This window comes from Thermobia domestica, chromosome 12, assembly GCF_964235325.1.
Source record: "Thermobia domestica chromosome 12, izTheDome1.hap1.1, whole genome shotgun sequence".
Taxonomy (NCBI): domain Eukaryota; kingdom Metazoa; phylum Arthropoda; class Insecta; order Zygentoma; family Lepismatidae; genus Thermobia; species Thermobia domestica.
In genome coordinates this window covers 126,755,464-126,774,962 of record NC_137465.1, presented here as the reverse complement: position 1 = coordinate 126,774,962, position 19,499 = coordinate 126,755,464, and the positions used below count along the sequence as shown (strand labels likewise).

At 38.2% G+C, this 19,499-nt stretch overlaps 1 protein-coding gene across 1 annotated transcript in view; it reads right to left on the bottom strand.

The window, feature by feature from the left end:
- AsnRS (asparagine--tRNA ligase) overlaps positions 1–14,864 on the bottom strand; it is a 129,956-nt gene extending 115,092 nt beyond the window's left edge. Inside the window, exon 1 of the mRNA XM_081734071.1 lies at positions 14,608–14,864. Coding sequence (XP_081590197.1) covers positions 14,608–14,638 — 31 coding nt within the window. The 5' untranslated portion in view covers positions 14,639–14,864. The remainder of the gene's footprint in view (positions 1–14,607) is intronic.
- Positions 14,865–19,499: the final 4,635 nt, after the last annotated feature.

Below are 19,499 nucleotides of genomic sequence, written 5' to 3'. Positions count from 1 at the left end.
CCCAGATACGAACTTCATCCATATTGAAAATCTTATTAAGATCGGTCCTATGGATAAGGCGTGATGAAGTCACAAAGAGAGTCACTTTTATTTTTATTCTTTACTAGCAGCGTTCACCCCGCTTCGCTGCGGTCACCCCGGAACGCAATAAACTTTGTTACTTAGATAATTTTTACTTTTTCGCTTTCAAATTGCAGTAAATGTTAACATTATAGCGCCTGTCATTTATGTTAACCCGCCGAGTGACACGGTCATGCGGGTTGCATATAAATACGTTTATTTTTATACCTATGATGAACTAACAAAGGATTTGTACGTTATGGACACTTGAATGGTCAATTATCTCAAGACACTGGTAATTAAAAATTAAAGTGATATGATAAAAACCATCTAGGGTCCAAATCCTAATAACCCCCCAAAAATGAAAGAAATTGGTTCAGCCGTATTAGCGTGATGAGCTAACAAAGGATTTGTGCGTTCTCTTTTATATAATAGATATATATATATCTGTCCCCCTTCCCTTCGTTGCACTGTAAAAGTCAAATGAAGAAAACATTCCAGGTTCGAACCTTATCCATGTTGAAAATTTGATCGAGATCGGTCGGGTGGTTTAAGAGTTATTAAGTTTTATTTATTTTTATAGGTTTCCCCCTCCCCGCCCCTAAGTTATACCGTTAAAGTGATATGATAAAAGCCAACTCATGTCTGAACCTCATCTATGTTGAAAATTTTGTTAAGATCGGTCTGGTGGTTTAAACGTGATGAAGTTACAAAGACAGCCACTTTTATTTTTACTTTTTTTTTTACATATACCTCCCCCTCTCCCTCCCCTTCGTTGCACTGTAAAAGTGAAGTGAAGAAAACATCTCAGAACCGAACCTTATCTATGTTGAAAGTTTGAAATCGGTCAGCGGATTCAAGAGTTATTAAGTTTTATTCATTTTCATATGTTTCCCCTCCCCCTAAGATCTACTGTCAAAATGAAATGTTAGAAAACTTCTCAGGTTTGAACTTCATATATGTTGAAAATTTGATTGAGATTAATCGGGTGGTTCAAAAGTTATTAATTCACGAACATAGTCACCTTTATTTTTATATTTATTGATCACCTTTATTTTTATATTTATTGATTTTTGTATATCTACCCCTCCACCCCCTTCCCTACGTTGCTCAGTCAAAGTGAAATGATAAAAATCGTCCCAGTCCCGAATTTCATCTACACCGAAAATTTGATCAAAATCGGTCAGGTGGTTCAAGAGTTATGAAGTTTTATTTATTTTTTCTATGTTCCTTTCCTCCCCTCCCTTAAGTTATACTGTCAAAGTAAATAACAAACACTTCCAGGCCAGAACCGCATCTACGTTGAAAATTCGATCGAGATCGGTAGGTCGATTCAAGAGATTAAGAGTCACAAACATAATCACTTTCAATTTTATAATATAGATTACATCAAGCTTTGATTCACATTGTAGAACAATGTTATACCTACTTCCAAACTATGCGGAAATACTAGTTTTAAGTGTTGAGTTAATTGTTCCTGAGTCCAACATTAATCTCTTTAACTAACAGAGATATTACAGAAAAAGTCACCCAATATACAGCAATTAGAAAGCAACTCCAATATCCATCACTATAATCCTTAACTGTTACTATTAGCTATCTCCAGTTCCATCAGGAGATAACTTTAATTTATTAAAATTATGGAAAAATCCCTGGCGCCCTATCGAATAACTGAAACGAGGTTAAGTTTGTCTAATAAGAAACAAAACTAAGAAAAAGAGTCATCAAGCTTTGCTGATGACAGCATTTATAGCGAAGAACGAAAAGGACTTGCACGAAGCACTTTCAAAATTGAACAACCAACTGAAAAAAAAAAACATGCAAAATGAAGATAAATAAGAAGAAAACTAAAGTGATAAAGTGCACAAGAGCAGGACAGGAAGAGACAAACGTATGGCTAGATGGAGAGAAAATCGAAAACGTTAAGACGTTCCCCTATTTAGGAAGTCTAATATCCTCAGACGGAAGTAAAAAGGACGTAAATTCAAGAATAGCACAGGCTAAAGAAGCATTCAATAGGAAAAGAGGACTACTAACATCAAGAAATGTGTCCTTGGACGTTCGTAAACGATTTATTAAGACACTGGTGTGCAGCGTGGCGCTTTACGGATCAAAGACGTGGACATTGGAAAAAGCTGAAATATACAAGCTGGAAGGATTTGAAATGTGGTGTTGGCGCTGAATACTGCGCATATCATGGACCGAAAGGAAAAGGAATGAAGACATACTAAAGCAGGAATGCAAATAAGCAACAAAATTTTACTAGCCCAAGAACCCACATCCACATGAGAAATGATTTACTTATCTTCGGTATAATATTAAATACTCACCCGCTCCGATGAACCACTAGCTCCGGGCGAGTGGGCAAGTGGTTATTTGCATCCTTGTACTAAAGGAAACTAATGAAGGATGATAAATCATGAAGATAACAGGAAAAAGAAGAAACAGTATGCTTGGCCATCTTATTCGGCACTCCGATTGGATCACCGTGCTGATAGAGGGAAAGGCAGAAGGAAAAATAGGAAGAGGAAGACCAAGGGTAGAATACCTAGATGCAGTTACAAAGAAGAAGACTTATCAAAGTATAAAACAGCTCTCCCAAGCGAGAGAAAAGTTTTAAAATTTCCATGTTGCTCAGCAATCTATGGTTGAGGTGAACAAGAAGATAAGAAGTTGCTATGTAGTTTTAGTCTGTGTGTTTGATTGAACGAATGAGTGCTACTATACGCAAGGGAGTTTCGGGTTTTAACGCCTATCTGAAAATGTTTTTATCATGAATATACTGTATATAAGGTAGGTAAAAAATTGCGCATATCTCGAAACAATATAAGCTCGCTTGGATCCTGTTTAACCCGTTCCCTTCCCCCATTGACGAAAGTTCTCAGTGCTACAAATATTCATAAAAGAATGTTTATTCCTATACTAAGTTAGACATACTGCGGAGAATAGACTGAGATCTTCTTTCTTTTTAAGTTCCAGAGATTATACCGTGAACGGCTACGAACTGTTGCCGAAATCAGAGTTTCTTCAGCAAAATTTGTCCGGAAGAAGGGAAGGCAAAATCAGACTGTGAGTAGGTTGCATAGACGATCCTTTGACAATAAGTGCTAAAGGATGTGTTCTGCACAAATGATATGCAATGGCAATTTAAACTGTCTTAGCGACAGGGTGGCTGGTGGAGTTTAATCTACTCCGAAGTTAAAGGACTTACCAAAAGTATGGCTAGAAGGAACACTGTCTCGAAATATTAACAAAATACAGGCATTAGAATACTCAATAGACAATTTAAAAACAGTACATAGTTTAAGCAATACTATATGAGACGTAATAAGTTCGTTTAGAAATAAACACAGTATAGTTTATAGCATAGGCGTGCCCAGCGAAAATTTTCTGGAGGGAACAGTACCTTTCACTCAACATTGCGGTCGAATTTAAAGAATGGTTGATGGCACTGCACCAGTTTTTCTTTCAGAAAAAAAATTATTCCGGAGGGACACACTTAGTATTCGGAGGGGAACATATTATTTTCACACTGTACTACTCTATTTATTATTATTTATAGACGTATTATTTCGGTCTCCGCCGGGGGCACTCTTAGAGCTGCGGGGGGCAGTACCCCTACAAAAACATGTCTGGAAGAAACACTGCACTGCTCTCCCCAAATTTTCCAAATGTCACATGACATAAATCATACCAATGGTAGGTAACAGGTTCTATTCCAGCGGCACGAAAACTTCTATTTATGGCGCTGCTGAAAAAAAAAAAATCATTAAAATTAATGGAGTTTCCAGGGCAATGATATTGACATGTTTCATGACAGTACAATGAATTTAAAATCAGTGACGGCATATTATTCAAGTTCATGTCTTCATTTATAGGTTGCATTGTTTCCTATTTTGACACTGAAAATGGGTCTTGAAGTGTTCTGTTAATCCTTTCCGCACGGGAGTAGAAATTCCTAGATGAACCCGTTTTTATTTACAAATTTTTATTTAAAAAATGCCTGGTTCCATCGTATTTTCTGAGAAAGTGGACCCGCACAATTGTGCGTGTTTTGAATCCGTAGTAAGCGTGAAAACTGCGCTTGTGTAATACAGAAAAGCTACCCGCACAATCGTGCGGGCTCGGGCGGAAAGGAATAAGAAGCTCCAACCTGCTAATACTATCTCTAGCCATTATTAACCTAAGAAATGTAGATCCTTCTTCAAAATACCACAAAAGCCCAGCTGCTGATCCTGAAGATGTGTTGACAATTCCTTTAATCTTCATCTCTTCTAACGTAGATATAATTTCTTTATAATGTTCAACAACTCTCGTTATTTGATTGACTGATTGGTTTGGGGTTAATGGGGACGTCAGCGGCCTGGCTATATGTCCCCGACACGTTATTTGACTGAGTCTATAAATTCACCTAGTGGGACACAAGGGTTGAATGTTTACATTGTTTAAGATGGGACCACCGGCATTAACCTCGATCTGACTGTGAGCAGAAAATCTTAACCTCATTGTAAGTAACTGCGAAAATATTACTCCTAATTCATGCACCCACTGTAAGGAGTTTCTTACTATATCTGACGCACTACAGACATACTTAATCACAAGATTAGCACAGTAGGCTCCACAATATACGTACAGGGCAAGAGGTTGCTGTTTACGTATGATAGATTTAACACCAATGTTTGAACCACTTGTATTTCGAGCGCAATCATAAGGTTGTCCTCTGAGTTGAGCAATGGAAAGCTGGAGTCTCATCATTACATCAAGAATAACTGAAGCTATAAATACCATTAGTTTTTTGTATATTGTAGAGTGCAAAATTCTACGGTAATGAAAGCGTCTTCCACATTTTTTTAGTAAGAACTTTTTTTATTGTTTTTCAAGAATTCCGTACAGTAAAAACAGAAAATGACTTTTTTGGGGAGGGGATCGGCGTGCAGTCAGTGAAATGTCTTGAACCAAGTTGGCACAAATTTCAATGTTCGACCTTTCAAAGACTGTTGTGGAAAATTTGTAGGTAACACTAAAACTGATTGGGCTTCAAAAGTTCAAAGCTGAGGGAGAAGGGGGGGGGGATCTGGACCATTTGCTAAACATGGAGATTGAGGGGTTTCTTCTATAGACATTGATGGTGATGGTTTAAGTCTGCACGGGCCGGAAGTTTTAGCCCAAGCCAGGCCCGGGCCGTGAATTTATAATCTGAGCCACGACCTGAGTCCGAAATTCGTTTTAGCCTTTAGGCCCGAGCCCGTGTGATAATCAAATGAGCCCGAAATCAGCCTGAATTACAGAAACTTAATAATTAATGCAAAATTGTATTTTTATCAGAGCAATTAGAGGTTTAATTTTGCAGTTGTACTTTAAAAGTTCTCCAGAAAGAATGGTCCAATAAATATCGTTATACAGTATATTTACAAAATTAGGCCCGAAAAGGTCCGAAAAATATAGTTGTATATTTAAAAATTTACAGTCCGAGCCCTGCCGAGCCTGAAATGATTTATGCTTTGTAGGCCCGAGTCCAGCGCATGTGCCGTGCCTAAGCCCGTTCATACTTCTAGGTGACGGTGAGCTAATACGGAGATTTGGATTTCGATTGCCCGTTTCAGGTTGTGTAATCCATCAGCTGAACTATCATTTGAATTATTTTTTTCTCTTTTCTTTAGTAATAGCACTGCTTTAGCTCACGTGGTGTCTTCTTTTCTTTTTCTTAAGACAAATTTATCAATTTCAAACAACAGTAAACAGAAGCAATAGATGAAAAACTTCAGATCAACGCCATGTTCACAGTCACACACTTAGCTATGTCTTCACCGTTACTGTTAGAGAAAATACGCTGCAAAACACGTCCTCTCAAAAACAGTGACGCACGCGCACACAGCCCAGTTGACGAAGTTTAACAGTACGTTAGAAAATTAAGTTGATTTTGAGTTTAACGTCCCGTTAATCACCGAGGCTATATGAGACATGGATCTACTGATTAACCACAACCGAATTACGTGGAATCCGAACCACATGAGCTCCTGCTGGAGATCGAACCCAGGTCTCCCACGCCAAAGGCGCGTATAGTACGTTAAAAAGAACACACAAAGAGACCTACAACAAAGAAAAAGGTCTTTTTAGGCAGGTTTTCAGTCACATTGCCGCAGATAAAACAGTCTTCGATCGATTGTCGAGGTTGGCGCAAAAATGCTGCTATTTTTACATGATTAACATGAAAGCAATACAGCAAGGATCGGTATATTATAAAAAGGTTTCATTTCGAATTTTCTCTTTCCTCTTTGCAGTGCTATAATTGTAGAGGGAAAGGGACGTCTTTAGATACTTAAAAACATTTTATTTCTTGCAGCCACCGTTTTCTTGGAAGATTAAAGATTAAACCTTAATGCAGAAATATTTGAAACTATGAAAATTTTTATAAGTACTAAATGAGTTTTGAAATATTATTGCCTTGGAAGCAAGTCGTCTTTCACAAAGCGGTAGCTGTACAAATAATAATAATAATAATAATCAATATTATAAAATTGAAAGTAACCATGTTTGTGACTCTTAATCTGTGGAGCCGCAGGACCGATCTCAATGAAATTTTCAACGTAGATACGGTTCTGACCTCGGAGTGTTTTTTAGCTATTTACTTTGATGGTACAACTTAGGGGAGGGGGGAAAGGGACATAGAAAAAAATAAATAAAACTTCATAACTCTTGGACCACCTGACCGATTTTGATCAAATTTTCGATGTAGATGAGGTTCGGGACTGGGATGATTTTTATCATTTCACTTTGACTGAGCAACGTAGGGAAGGGGGTGGAGGGGGAGATATACAAAAATCAATAAATATAAAAATAAAAGTGACTATGTTCGTGAATTAATAACTTTTGAACCATGCGATCAATTTCAATCAAATTTTCAATATATATGACGTTCAAACCTAAGAAGTTTTTTTATCATTTCATTTTGACAGCAGTTCTTAGGCGAAGGGAGGAGGGGAAATATATGAAAATGAATAAAACTTAAGAACTCTTGAACCACCCGACAGATCTCGATCGAACTTTCAACATAGATAAGGTTCGGTCCTGGGATGTTTCCTGCACTTCACTTTTACAGTGCAACGAAGGGGAGGGGGAGATATATATGTCAAAAAAGTAAAAATAAAAGTGACTGTCTTTGTGACGTCATCACATTTAAACCACCTGACCGATCTTAACCAAATTTTCAACACAGATGAGGTTCAGACTTGAGGTGGTTTTTATCATATCACTTTAACGGTAGAACTTAGAGGAGGGGAGGGGAGAAAGCTATAAAAATAAATAAAACTTAATAACTCTTGAACCTCCCAACGGATCTCGATCAAATTTTCAACATAGATGACGTTCGGGCTTGAGATAATTTTTATCATTTAACTCTGACGTAGGGGAGGGGGAGGAGGAAATATATGTAAAAAATAAAAATGAAAGTGACTGTCTATGTGACTTCACTCTTGAACCACCTGACCGATCTCCATCAAATTTTCAACATAGATGAGGTTCGGGCCTGGGATAGTATTTATCTATTCCCTTTGGCGATAGAACTTACGGGAGGAGGTAGGAGGGAGAGATATAACTAACTAACTCTAACTAACTAACTCTATGGCCTATGGAACCCGGAGGTTCAGTGCCGCGTTCACAAAAGCTCTCCACTGACTTCTATCCTTAGCTAATTGCAACCAGTTTCTACTTTGTATTCCTATCTCTGCGAGATCCATCTTAATATTGTCCTCCCATCTGCGCCTAGGTCTTCCTAATGGTCGTTTTCCTATGGGTCTACCAGTCAAGACCAGTGGCGGCTCGTGGAATTTAAAAGTGGTGGGGCACATCCAAAATGCCTACATACTAGGGCGTTATATATATATATATATATATATATATATATATATATATATATATATATATATATAATTAATAATCGACAATAGTAAAATACAAATTAAAAATTTTAATTATGTCGGTGGATAGTCTTGCCTCCCGTCCCCCCACCATAATCTGTAATAATCTACTGCTACATACTAGGATAACATTAAAAGCCAAACAAAGCAAAGTTTACCTTTATTTTTTGTATATTAGTTCCAGTCTTCTATTTTTGGCTGTAGAATACTCCTCTATCACACGCTTATTGAAGTCCGGAATGGCATTTACCATGTTGTCTATTGATAGTATGGCCAGTGCGTTCAACCTTTCCTTATTCATGGAATTCCGCAAGAATGTTTTATTCTATTCTATACATACTTATATATATATATATATATATATATATATATATATATATATATATATATATATATATATATATATATATATCGGGTGTTGCAAAATAAGTGTTACAACTCTTGGGAGGTGACTCCTACCACTGAGACAAGAAAAAAAGTTATCTTGAACTTTCGGCTATCGGACATAGTTTCAGATCTACAAGGTGCCGAAAGCGTGGGAAAATGACTTTCGGACGTCAATAGTTTGGAAACTATCCAACGTAAAGAGGGCGGGTAAAAAATTCACTGAAGGAGTCATACCTGCTCTATTGAATTTTGCATGTTTCACAATCCTACCATGCACGCGCAAGGGATTCCCCAAAGGAACGTAGGGAGTCCCGGTTTATCTGCCAAATGAAAATTGGTCTAAATGGATATGAATTGATAGGGTTTCTACCAGGTAACAATAATCCGTTTGTATTAAGTCGATATCTGGAACAAATACAAAATGGCGGAAACCTTCATGCCTGTTGTGTGTGGTTGCATAATCGCCAGGTACGGATGCTGGCCAACAGTGACATTCTGAGTGTTGAGAGTAGCGAATTTGTACTCAAATGCTTTAGAAAGGCATCTGGAGTGTCGGTAGAGCACAACAGATGAAGCAGGGTGGTTTAAAAGTGTGGAAACGTAACAAAAAATGCCCAGAAAAAATACACTCATATTAAATAAACGTGAGTTCAAACCATCGGAAATGTAAGGAATAGCATCAAGAACATGAAAGCCATTGCCAATTTACCAATAATATTCCATCAATCCAATACAATATGATGTGCATCGTTGCATACTATTAAGGATGTAACAACTGAGGCTAAGTTGAAATTGTGCAAGGGGACTCACTAAGAAACTGGGTAAACTAACTGAATGTCACTAGTGGGATCGCATGATCGATATTGAAATGTGGCCAATGTGTGTGTTGATATCAACATGTAGCTAATGGACAAATGTCAACATGTCCCACTACTGTTGGGACACCGTCTCACGTACGAAAACAAGGAAACTAAAGTTGTACATTCTGCTATTAAAACTGGTGCACTTTTTGGTAGAACGTAACTAGAACACGATTGTATCAATGTCCCTCTGTTTGGGACACTGTCCCACAGTCGATACATCTGAAAATAAATCTTTTAATCCATGGTTCAAATTCAGATAGAGCGTTAAAATAACAAACTTGTATCTTGTCCCACGTCTTTTGGTACAAATGTCGTTCTCGAAATATAGGAAAATACCTCCAGAAATTCGTATCTTACACACAGTGCACATGCCAAGACAAAGACGAAAATGAACCAACACTACAGTTGGAACACCATACATATGGAAAATAAAACGACATGAGAAATAGGAAGAAATGTCTTAAAGCTCTGATTGTTTACAACTGTGCAGTAGAAGTAACAAAATAAAACACACAAGCATATCGGGAGGCTGTACAAGAGCGCTTGCCAAACAAAGTGGGTACTCCTCAAAGAAATGAATACAGAGAAAGCGAGGCTCCCTCGAGCCTCAGGGCTAGAGCGCTCGCTTTCGCTCGCGTGGTCGCAGTTTCCAATCCTATTGGGACCCCAATGCCTCAGATTCAAGACCCGAGTAGTTATTTTCCTATTTTTCCAAAGTAGGAGTAACGGTTTCCCAGGAGCAGTAGTGTCACATGTTGACATTTGTCCATTAGCTACATGTCGATATCAACACACACATTGGCCACATTTCAATATCGAGCATGCGATCCCACTACTGACATTCATTTAGTTTACCCAGTTTCTTAGTGAGTCCCCTTGCATAATTTCAACTAGGCCTCAGTTGTTGTATCCTTATTGGTATGCAACCGTGCACATCATATTGCATCGGATTGATGGAATATTATTGGTGAATTGACAATGGTTTTCATGTTCTTGACGTTAATCCTTACGGTACATTTCCGGCGCTTTGAACTCACGTTTACTGAGCATGAGTGCATCTCTGGGCATTTTTTGTTACGTGTTTAGACACATGTGAATCACCCTGCTTCATCTGTTGTGCTCTACCGACACTCCAGATGTCTTTCTAGAGCATTTGAGTACAAATTCGCTACTCTCAATACTCAGAACGTCACTGTTGGTCAGCATCCGCACCTGGTGATTATGCAACCTAAGGTTTCCGCCATTTTGTATTTGTTCCAGATATCGACTTAATACAAACGAATTATGGTTACCTGGTAGAAACCCTATCAATTCATATCCATTTAGACCAATTTTCATTTGGCAGATTATCCGGGACTCCCTACGCTCCTTTGGGGAATCCCTTGCGCGTGCATGGTAGGATTGTGAAACATGCAAAATTCAATAGAGCAGGTATGACTCCTTCAGTGAATTTTTTACCCGCCCTCTTTACGTTGGATAGTTTCCAAACTATTGGCGTCCGAAAGTCATTTTCCCACGCTTTCGGCGCCTCGTAGATCTGAAACTATGTCCGATAGCCGAAAGTTCAAGATAACTTTTTTTCTTGTCTCAGTGGTAGGAGTCACCTCCCAAGAGTTGTAACACTTATTTTGCAACACCCGATATATATATATATATATATATATATATATATATATATATATATATATATATATATATATATATATATATATATATATATATATATATTTACAAATGCAATAATCCTGTCATATCACCATAACTATGCATAATAAATAAATACCTGAAATTTCCAAAGCTGGTATTAAAAAGAATGGTCTCAGAAAACTCGCCGTCCCAGGCCATGACCCATGTTGGCCCATGTGTAAAATCGCCCCTGATTGTTATTGGGTAACGAATTATTTATTTGTTTTCAACAACAATTTGTTTCAACTACTATATGTCAATTTCCTTCAATTATGGTGGTTTCTTAATTACTTTTCTGGGAAACATTATATACGTAAAGTGTAGCTCACTATTTGAAAATACGATTGCAGATTCCGATTGGTAACTTATGTGTTTAAATTTTAGGTCAATGTATTGTAAATTAACTGCACCATTGTGGCAACCCTTAATATGTCATTCACTACACCCGGAAAGGCCAAGCATAAAACTTTACCACCCCGAAATTCTGAAATTGGCTTGACCCTCCTTCCTCCTTCCCCCTCCTGCTGTTCCCGTCTGTACAGAGCTGAGTTTCCTTGTCGCGACCTTCTTACCGCTGTATGTCCCATAAGACAGAGCACAGCGCCTCATGCGTCAGGTCTCAACATTACTGTGCCCATTTTCAATGGACATAGCCATAACATCCCCTGCTACCTCTGATGATAGGGCTACTGTCAAAGCATAGAGATGTAAGTCCGCAGCCAAAAATCAACCGTCGCTGTGTTGCCAAGTTTCGTCTATCCTACGAGAGCGCATCATAACCACAGCCTTCTTCACTCGCAAACACGGCTGTGACGGAACAAATCCAACAATACAAAAGAAAGAAAGAAAAAAAAGCTTCTGTTAATGTGTTAGTACTGATTTAATAATTGCAGTTCTATTTAGATCATGAGTGGCAGGGCACGTGACCGTGTGCCCCTTAAACAGATCCGCCGCTGGTCAAGACTTTGAAAGCGTTTCTACTTTCTTCCATTCTAGCTACATGACCTGCCCACCTAAGCCTCCTAGACTTGACGACCCTAACAATGTTGGGTAAACCGTATAAACTATGTAGTTCCTCGTTATGAAGCTTCCGCCATTCCCCATTCTCGTTCTTCTTGGGTCTGAATATTCTTCTCAGGATCCTGTTCTCAAATACTTTCAGTCTATGTTCTTCCCTCAGGAGGGAGAGATATATAAAAATAAATATAACTTAATAACTCTTGAACTGCCGAACCAATTTCGATCAAATTTTCAACCTAGATGAAGTTTAAACCTGGGATGGTTTTTGTCATACAACTTTGACGATATAACTTAAACGAGGGAAAAGACATTTACAAATGATCAAAAATGACCGATATTAGTGTCGAATCTAGTTTTTGAGGTCGCTGAGATGAACAGTGACACTTCTGATGCCATTGAAATCAATTCAACCCCGCAAAGATAGTGGGAGGGTATATATATATCATCCAAATGATTATCAGTGTCGAATTCATACTTTTCGGGGTCGCCGAGATGAACAATGACACTTCCAATGCCGTGGCCCGCAACATGGGGAGGAGAGGGGATATATAAAAATAATAATCGAAAATGACCAATATCAAGGTGTGCTTTAGTGATAGTAAAAACTGACTGACTAACGAAACATATTACTATTTTTTCTTAATTTAATCCAGCGTAGCGGATAATTGATGCTAGTAATAATAATAATAATAATAATAATAATAATAATAATAATAATAATAATAATAATAATAATATACTAAGAACTACGTACTTTCAATTAGAATCTACTATTTTCATAAAGGTATATTTCGAAACTTTCTTTTTGCTGCAAATGAACGTGTGCACGCTTTATGGTAGTTTTCGGTGTAGCTAATACAGTCGCACAACGCTCTATACTTCCCTGATATACCCTGTTTCAAAAAAAATATACGTATTTCGAATACATATATTTATTAAACTTTAAGACATGCGAATACGAAATTTTACACTCATATTTACGAACCTCTCAAGTTCAAAGTTCAAATTACAGATGTTCAATATGTCCTCCATCAGCGACATGAACAATATCACATCGATACTCAAACTCCTCCCATACTCGGGCAAGCATGTTCTGCGTCACTGATGTTATGGCAGTACGGATCCGGTTCTTCAACTCTTCTAGGTTCTGTGGGAGTGGTGGTACAGTACATAAACGTTGTCTTTAACGAAACCCCAGAGGAAGAAGTCACAGGGTGTGGAGGCCAGCTGAGACATGCTAAGTCGCCAACTCTTTGACGACCAATCCAACGGTTCGGTAGAGTTTCATTCAGATATTCACGCACTTGGCGACTCCAGTGAGGGGGTGCCCCGTCTTGTTGAAAAATGAAGTTGTCTTCGTGCAGCCTCGGAAACAACTAGTTTTGTAACATAGCGAGATACTGTACTGCTGACTGTTAACGTGTTTCCATTAAAGAAGAATGGGCCGTAAACAGATGATCGGGATATCGCACAAAACACATCCTGTATCTACAAACTGTTGATACCATCTGCGAATGTTCCACCCATTCGGACGATCAATTTAGTACCTCAACCTGAAACGTCTTGGCACTGTAATCACGAAATTGCACTTCGCAAACTCGAGAACACGAAATGATTTCTGCTGTGAAGTAGCCATTTTAAACATATGACGGTTACCAAGCAAAACAGAAGACAACTGACATCTTGTGGCTATTAATATAAACTAGACTATGTATTCGTTTCTCCAATAGCCGAGCCGAGGCGCAGCGATCGATAGTTTGGACAAAATAATTCTTCGTAATACGTATATTCTTTTTGAAACAGGGTGTATATCCTTGTAATTGCTGCAGAGTTTTCTTAAATTAAATCGCAATTCTTTTCCCATTCAGGAATCTCTAATTGACAATCGACGTTCCCTTTTGTTGAAATATTTCCTGCTATACAAATTTCTGGGGCGGACGATCCCCTCCTGGAAAATTTCTGAGAGGGACAAGTCCCCCTCATTCCCCTGGCGGGCACGCCCATGTTGATATTGAAATGTTGATAGGGTAATAGTTAAGAACATCTACTTCTCATCTCCCGTGCACGAGGAAACATCTTACTGTTGCACTACCTAAACACCCTAAGAACAAGGGCAAGAACTCAGTCTATTACCTACTTTTTAACACCCTAGATAGTCAATGAACAATTCCTGAAAGTATGGCGTTTCTCGTCCTTCCCTAAATGGGAAGTACGGCTCCTTAACTATAACCATTCATTTTAATTTAAATATGCAATTCCTGCTTTTTACCTAACAGAACTGAGAAAGAAACTCCTGAAGAAAAACAGAAGTGTCGCACCCTAGGGTTTGAGTTTTTAACGTACCGGTGACAAGCTCATGGGGTCCGTTCACACACAATTCGTCTGGTCAAATTAGTGTACGTGATATTTTAATAGTCGAATGCCTTTTCTTACTGAACTGTCGATAACTTTTATCTATAATGGTGCTTAGTTCTCCATATTCCTTTGATAGATATAAAAACAAGCAAGATTCCATCTGGGTCTATTAAGCTTTGAAGAATTTAAAATAATATATAAAGTTTATAATGCGATTTTGTTCTTCCCGTTATGTCTATATATCACGAATGAAAACAAGCGTTCAATACGTTGGCATAAGTATGTGTGTCGTAATAAATACATAGGTCTATAAAACTTACCTTGACCTTCCTCAATATCAGAGTCGCTCATGATGCTTCAAGTGAAAAAATCCTACTGACTACGTATAAGCACTTGTAAATCACACGTCACCACCAGTTTAACTGAATGCACTGATACACGAGCTGTTATAGATTCTCTTTCGCTGACCTTGACCACCAGGAAAATACTTGGTTCAAATTTTTCGAAAACAGGAAAATTCTTTGAATACTGAGATTGGATGAGTAATGAGGAATTTGGCTGATGCGAATATAATGTCCACTATGCAACTATACCTCCAAGCAACGTGTTTGACAAAGGATGTTGATATCTCACTGTTTTCTGTTATCTTACGTAGACAAGATCGTGAAAGTAACAGCGACCTACTTACACAGACTCTTCAGCTATTGCATCATTTAATTAACTATACGGCATCTTCACGGAAAGCGTAAGGCATAATAGAGCCTATGAGCGTTCAACTTGAGGGGAGGACATCGAACATATAAAGAAAAAAGAGAAAAGATCTATAGATGTAGTTACAAAATACTGTGAACGGGGGCCGGGGCTTGTTTATTGAAGCTCGGCATTCCTGTTCAGCACCGAGGCTATGTGAAACGTGAACCTACAGTTTAAGGTGGGATCTAAACCATCATAATGCGTCCCAATAATAAAAGAACCCAGGACCACTTGCACAGAAGGCGCGTGCTGTAGCCACTAGACTGCTTGTGAGAGCTTATCATAATAGTCGTACTAATTATTGAAACTACTAAAATAATTTGCTTTCCTGTTAAGGCTCTTCCCCAAGCTCACCCTTATTAAAAAGAAAAAAAGTGAGCCAGGTAGTATCTACAAAATGTTGTTAAACAAACTAATATATGTATCCAAAGCTTTTGTTACAGACCGAAAATTTGGGTGCATGGTTCATGACAATGATTGTTGGGCACCTAAGTTTATACACCGTACGGAGGGTGTTGAAAACGACTATTAGTTCAAATAATACAATTTTGTAGAATAACATTTTCAACTTCATTGTCTTTAAGTTACTCATTGAAAGTAAATCAAAAAGGGGGAATGAGCTTAGGGAAGGGCGTTAAAACCCCACATTTATATTGTTTGTAAGCAATTTACTACAGTATAATGTAGTTCTAAGTAAGCAGCTGCATTTGACATTTAGATATTACTGTCCCGCGATTTGGAAAAATCCTGGGATAATAAATATGATCTGATCAACTCATAGTAAGTAAGAGAGTTACATCAAAACTCTTTCAATTTCTTTAGCATAATTCTAAAGATGCATTCTATCCACTAGATAACGAGGATGACAGGAGGAGCCGAGACTTTTGAGTGTCTGTCTTCATCTATTTTCTACCTTTTTCTAGCCAGCACATTGACTTTCGTCATCGCTGTATCTGATTTTCTAGACCAACGCTTGCTACTTCTTAATTTAACTACCTTCATGTTGACTTAAGCAATGCTGGTCAACACCAAATACTCTGTGATCTGTACCCTAACGGATATCGAACCCAGAATTACAAAAAAAAAAAAAAAACACGCATACGCGTAGTTCGGCTACACGGTAATAACAATAATAATAAGAGCATTTTAAGTAGAGGTGTTTTTCACTTAGTAGGGCATCTCCATCCAGTATACCATATACCTGTACTTGTCTTCAAACGTATCATCTCTAGGGATGTTTGCAGGGGCTGAAACCCCGACTTTTTTTTGTAAAGAGCATGGAGAAAATTCCAATAAAATCCTCGTACAGTAAAGAAACCGTGTTAGACATGGAGTTGATGGACGCGGGTGGTAGTGTTGGAAACGTCCGGGTCCCCTGAGCACAGTGGTGTTGTCAGAAATCGGGCTCCGGCCATGAAGTCCCAGAAATGGAGTCCCGAAATTTTGCTCAGGCGAATCGAATCTTTCCGACGCCATCACCCTCGTACAACTACTCTATGCTTAATAGGCAGATAGAGTGGGCCCAATCCAAAATTTCGGGAGCCCATTTCTCGGATCTCGGGTTCCATTTCTGACATAACCGATATGCTAATGGAACGCAGAACTTTCCATTTGCACTATCCACGTCCAAGAATTCCATGTTTATTAGCCGAATAGAAGGAACCTGAGCCCAAAATTTCAGGACCCCATTTTTATGAATTCGGTTCGAACCCGATTTATGACACCATCGCTATGCTCAAGGGACTAAGATCTTTCCAATGCCGCCATCTTCATCTAACAACTTCATGTTTAATAGACGGATAGAAGAGCCCCGTGACCAAAGCTTCGAGACTCCATTTCTGAGACCTCGGGTTCCGGATTCCATTTCTGACATCACCGATGTGCTAAGGGGACCAAGATTTTTCCAATGCCACCACCCGCTTCCAAGAAGTCTATGTTTAATTGTCGAATAGAAGACACCCGAGCCCAAAACTTCGGAACCCCATTTTTAGGGCTTGGGCTCGATTTCTGACATTACTACGTGCTCAGGTTACACGAACCTTTCCAACGCCATTACCTGCGTCCACGAACTCCATGTCTAACATGATTTCCCTGACGTAGGAGAGTCGGCTCCATGCTCTTTAGTCTAATTTTAGGGATGAGTTTACAAATTTTAATATAATTTATCTACATATTCAATTTGGACCACTACGAAAGAAGCTTTGGATCTCTCCCGAAATAAATTGCTCTGTACGTGTCTACTACACATAATACATCAAATTTTCCCCATTCTCTTCTTGCGACCACCGTATACTTTCTCTTGCACTCTGGGGAATCCATGGCTCAGTAATAGAGCGTTTAATATGGTGCACGAGGTCCTTGGTTTGATCCGCGGCGAAGTAAGTTTGTGGAGGACATCATTGTGTTCGTGGGTTTACTCGGGGTACTCATGTTTCTTCCTACCAATTATTTATCATTATTCACTTGTCTTAATCACCTGTCTTCCTTAGTCTAAATGGTATAATTGATGGACGTTAAACTGAAAGATTTAATTTAATTTTCCTTCGCTCTTCCACTCGACAAAGCAACTTTATTGCCAAACCATTCCGAATTACATTCTGCAACATGTTTTTATCCGCCGTCATGTCTCTGATTATCTCGCCCAATCATCAGTACAATAGTTCTATCATCACTGATAAGGCTTTATCGTATATATATATATATGTATGTATGTATGTATATCATTTCCAGCTTTTAATGTTGTAATTCAGACATGATAGATTTAACCCCTTCAGTGCGTAATTTTCAGATGCGGACCGCTGTAAAAAGTGTAAGTTTTTTTTTGTCATTATCACTAAAAGCGCCATCATCACTTTCCTCCGACTCCAAACCTGTTGACTCTAAATCTGTTTCAAAATTTCTTACATCAGAATCACTAATTAATAACTCTTCCTCGATGTCAGCATCGTTGAAATATAGTTTTGACGCCATCACTGTGCTGCCTGCTCTCAAACAAAACATAGAATGAAAACTGTATTTGACGAAGCACAAACTCTATTTTAATTTCTTTATTTTTCCTCTTCTTTTAATTAAGCAACAATTGAAACCAGCTGAGCGCAAACTCGCTAAATATTGTCGGGATAACAGTACTCATACTAAGGGCAAGTATATTCGCCATACGCAATACAAAATTGCCAAAGCAAAATGAAATCGTATATATACGCCATCCGCACAGCAGGTGCGTTTTGCAGACACGAGTTAACTCGCCACCCACACTGAAGGGGTTAATGGAAATAGTAATTCTGGCGATATATAGACGCAATTTGTTTCTGTTAATCTGCGTTAAAACGAAAATTTTGCATTGCGTGACGTAAACCGATAAGAAATGGGACCCTTGATATTTTTGTGTTTTGACATAATAATAATTATTATTATATAAATATGTTAAAAATATATACCACTGATTGTACCGATACTTCAGAAATTTGATTCTTCCCTAATGATTGCATTGTAAAATCACAGATTATTAAATGAAAGTTGTCTTCAAAGAGGAAAAGAGTATAATCTCTTTTAACATCTAGAGCTGATATAAATAGGCAAGTTATCTTATAAAGAGGTCATAATCTTCTCATTGGAAGTTAACCTAGGCTAGCATTTCGTAATAATAATATAACATGAGATAATTGCTGACACCTTCAAACGATGAGCAAGAAGTATATTTCCGCAGCTTAGGAAAAAAAAAAAAAAAAAAAAAAAAACTACAGACAGACCCTAAGAACAAGTCCTGCGTAATAGCACTTAGGTGATGAGATCTCCTCAGCCGCCCATAACTTTAATTGAAACGTATTACTCAAAAGCAGACTAGAGATTAGATCTCACTGAAACCTTTGTGGAACGATAGTGTATGAACTGTTAAGAATGTTGATATGATTTCTTAAGATTTCATCATGTAGAAATGAAGAGCAGAAAGGGGCCATTAAAACTTTCACCATCCACTGTCGTGACTTGTTATAAAAGCCTACAGTGTTTGGACAGCATAAATACTACACTTTTCATTCTCTCCAAATACTTCACGTACAAAATCTAATTTATTATCTAAAGGGAATTTACATATCACGAAATATGATTATCTAATGCATACAAGCTGCATCTCTAGTACCCTTATGTATATTTCTTTGGTGAGCTCTTTGATAAAAGATTATTATACTAGACTCAACGTGTTTTTAACAGAGGAAGGTTAGGTTAAAAAGGCTTACTTTTATACGTTAATCACCCTTTGTTCGTTCGTTGAAATTAACGCACCTTTTCAGCACTGAGGCTACATGAGACATAGATCTAGAGTCTCATGTGAAATGTGACGAAACGTAGTCAGTTCAATGCACTCCCGCCTGAACTGAACCCGGGATCTCATGTACTAAAGGCACACGTGCTAGCCAATAGAGCAGCAGGAAGAGAATTGACTGATAACCTCATTTATCAT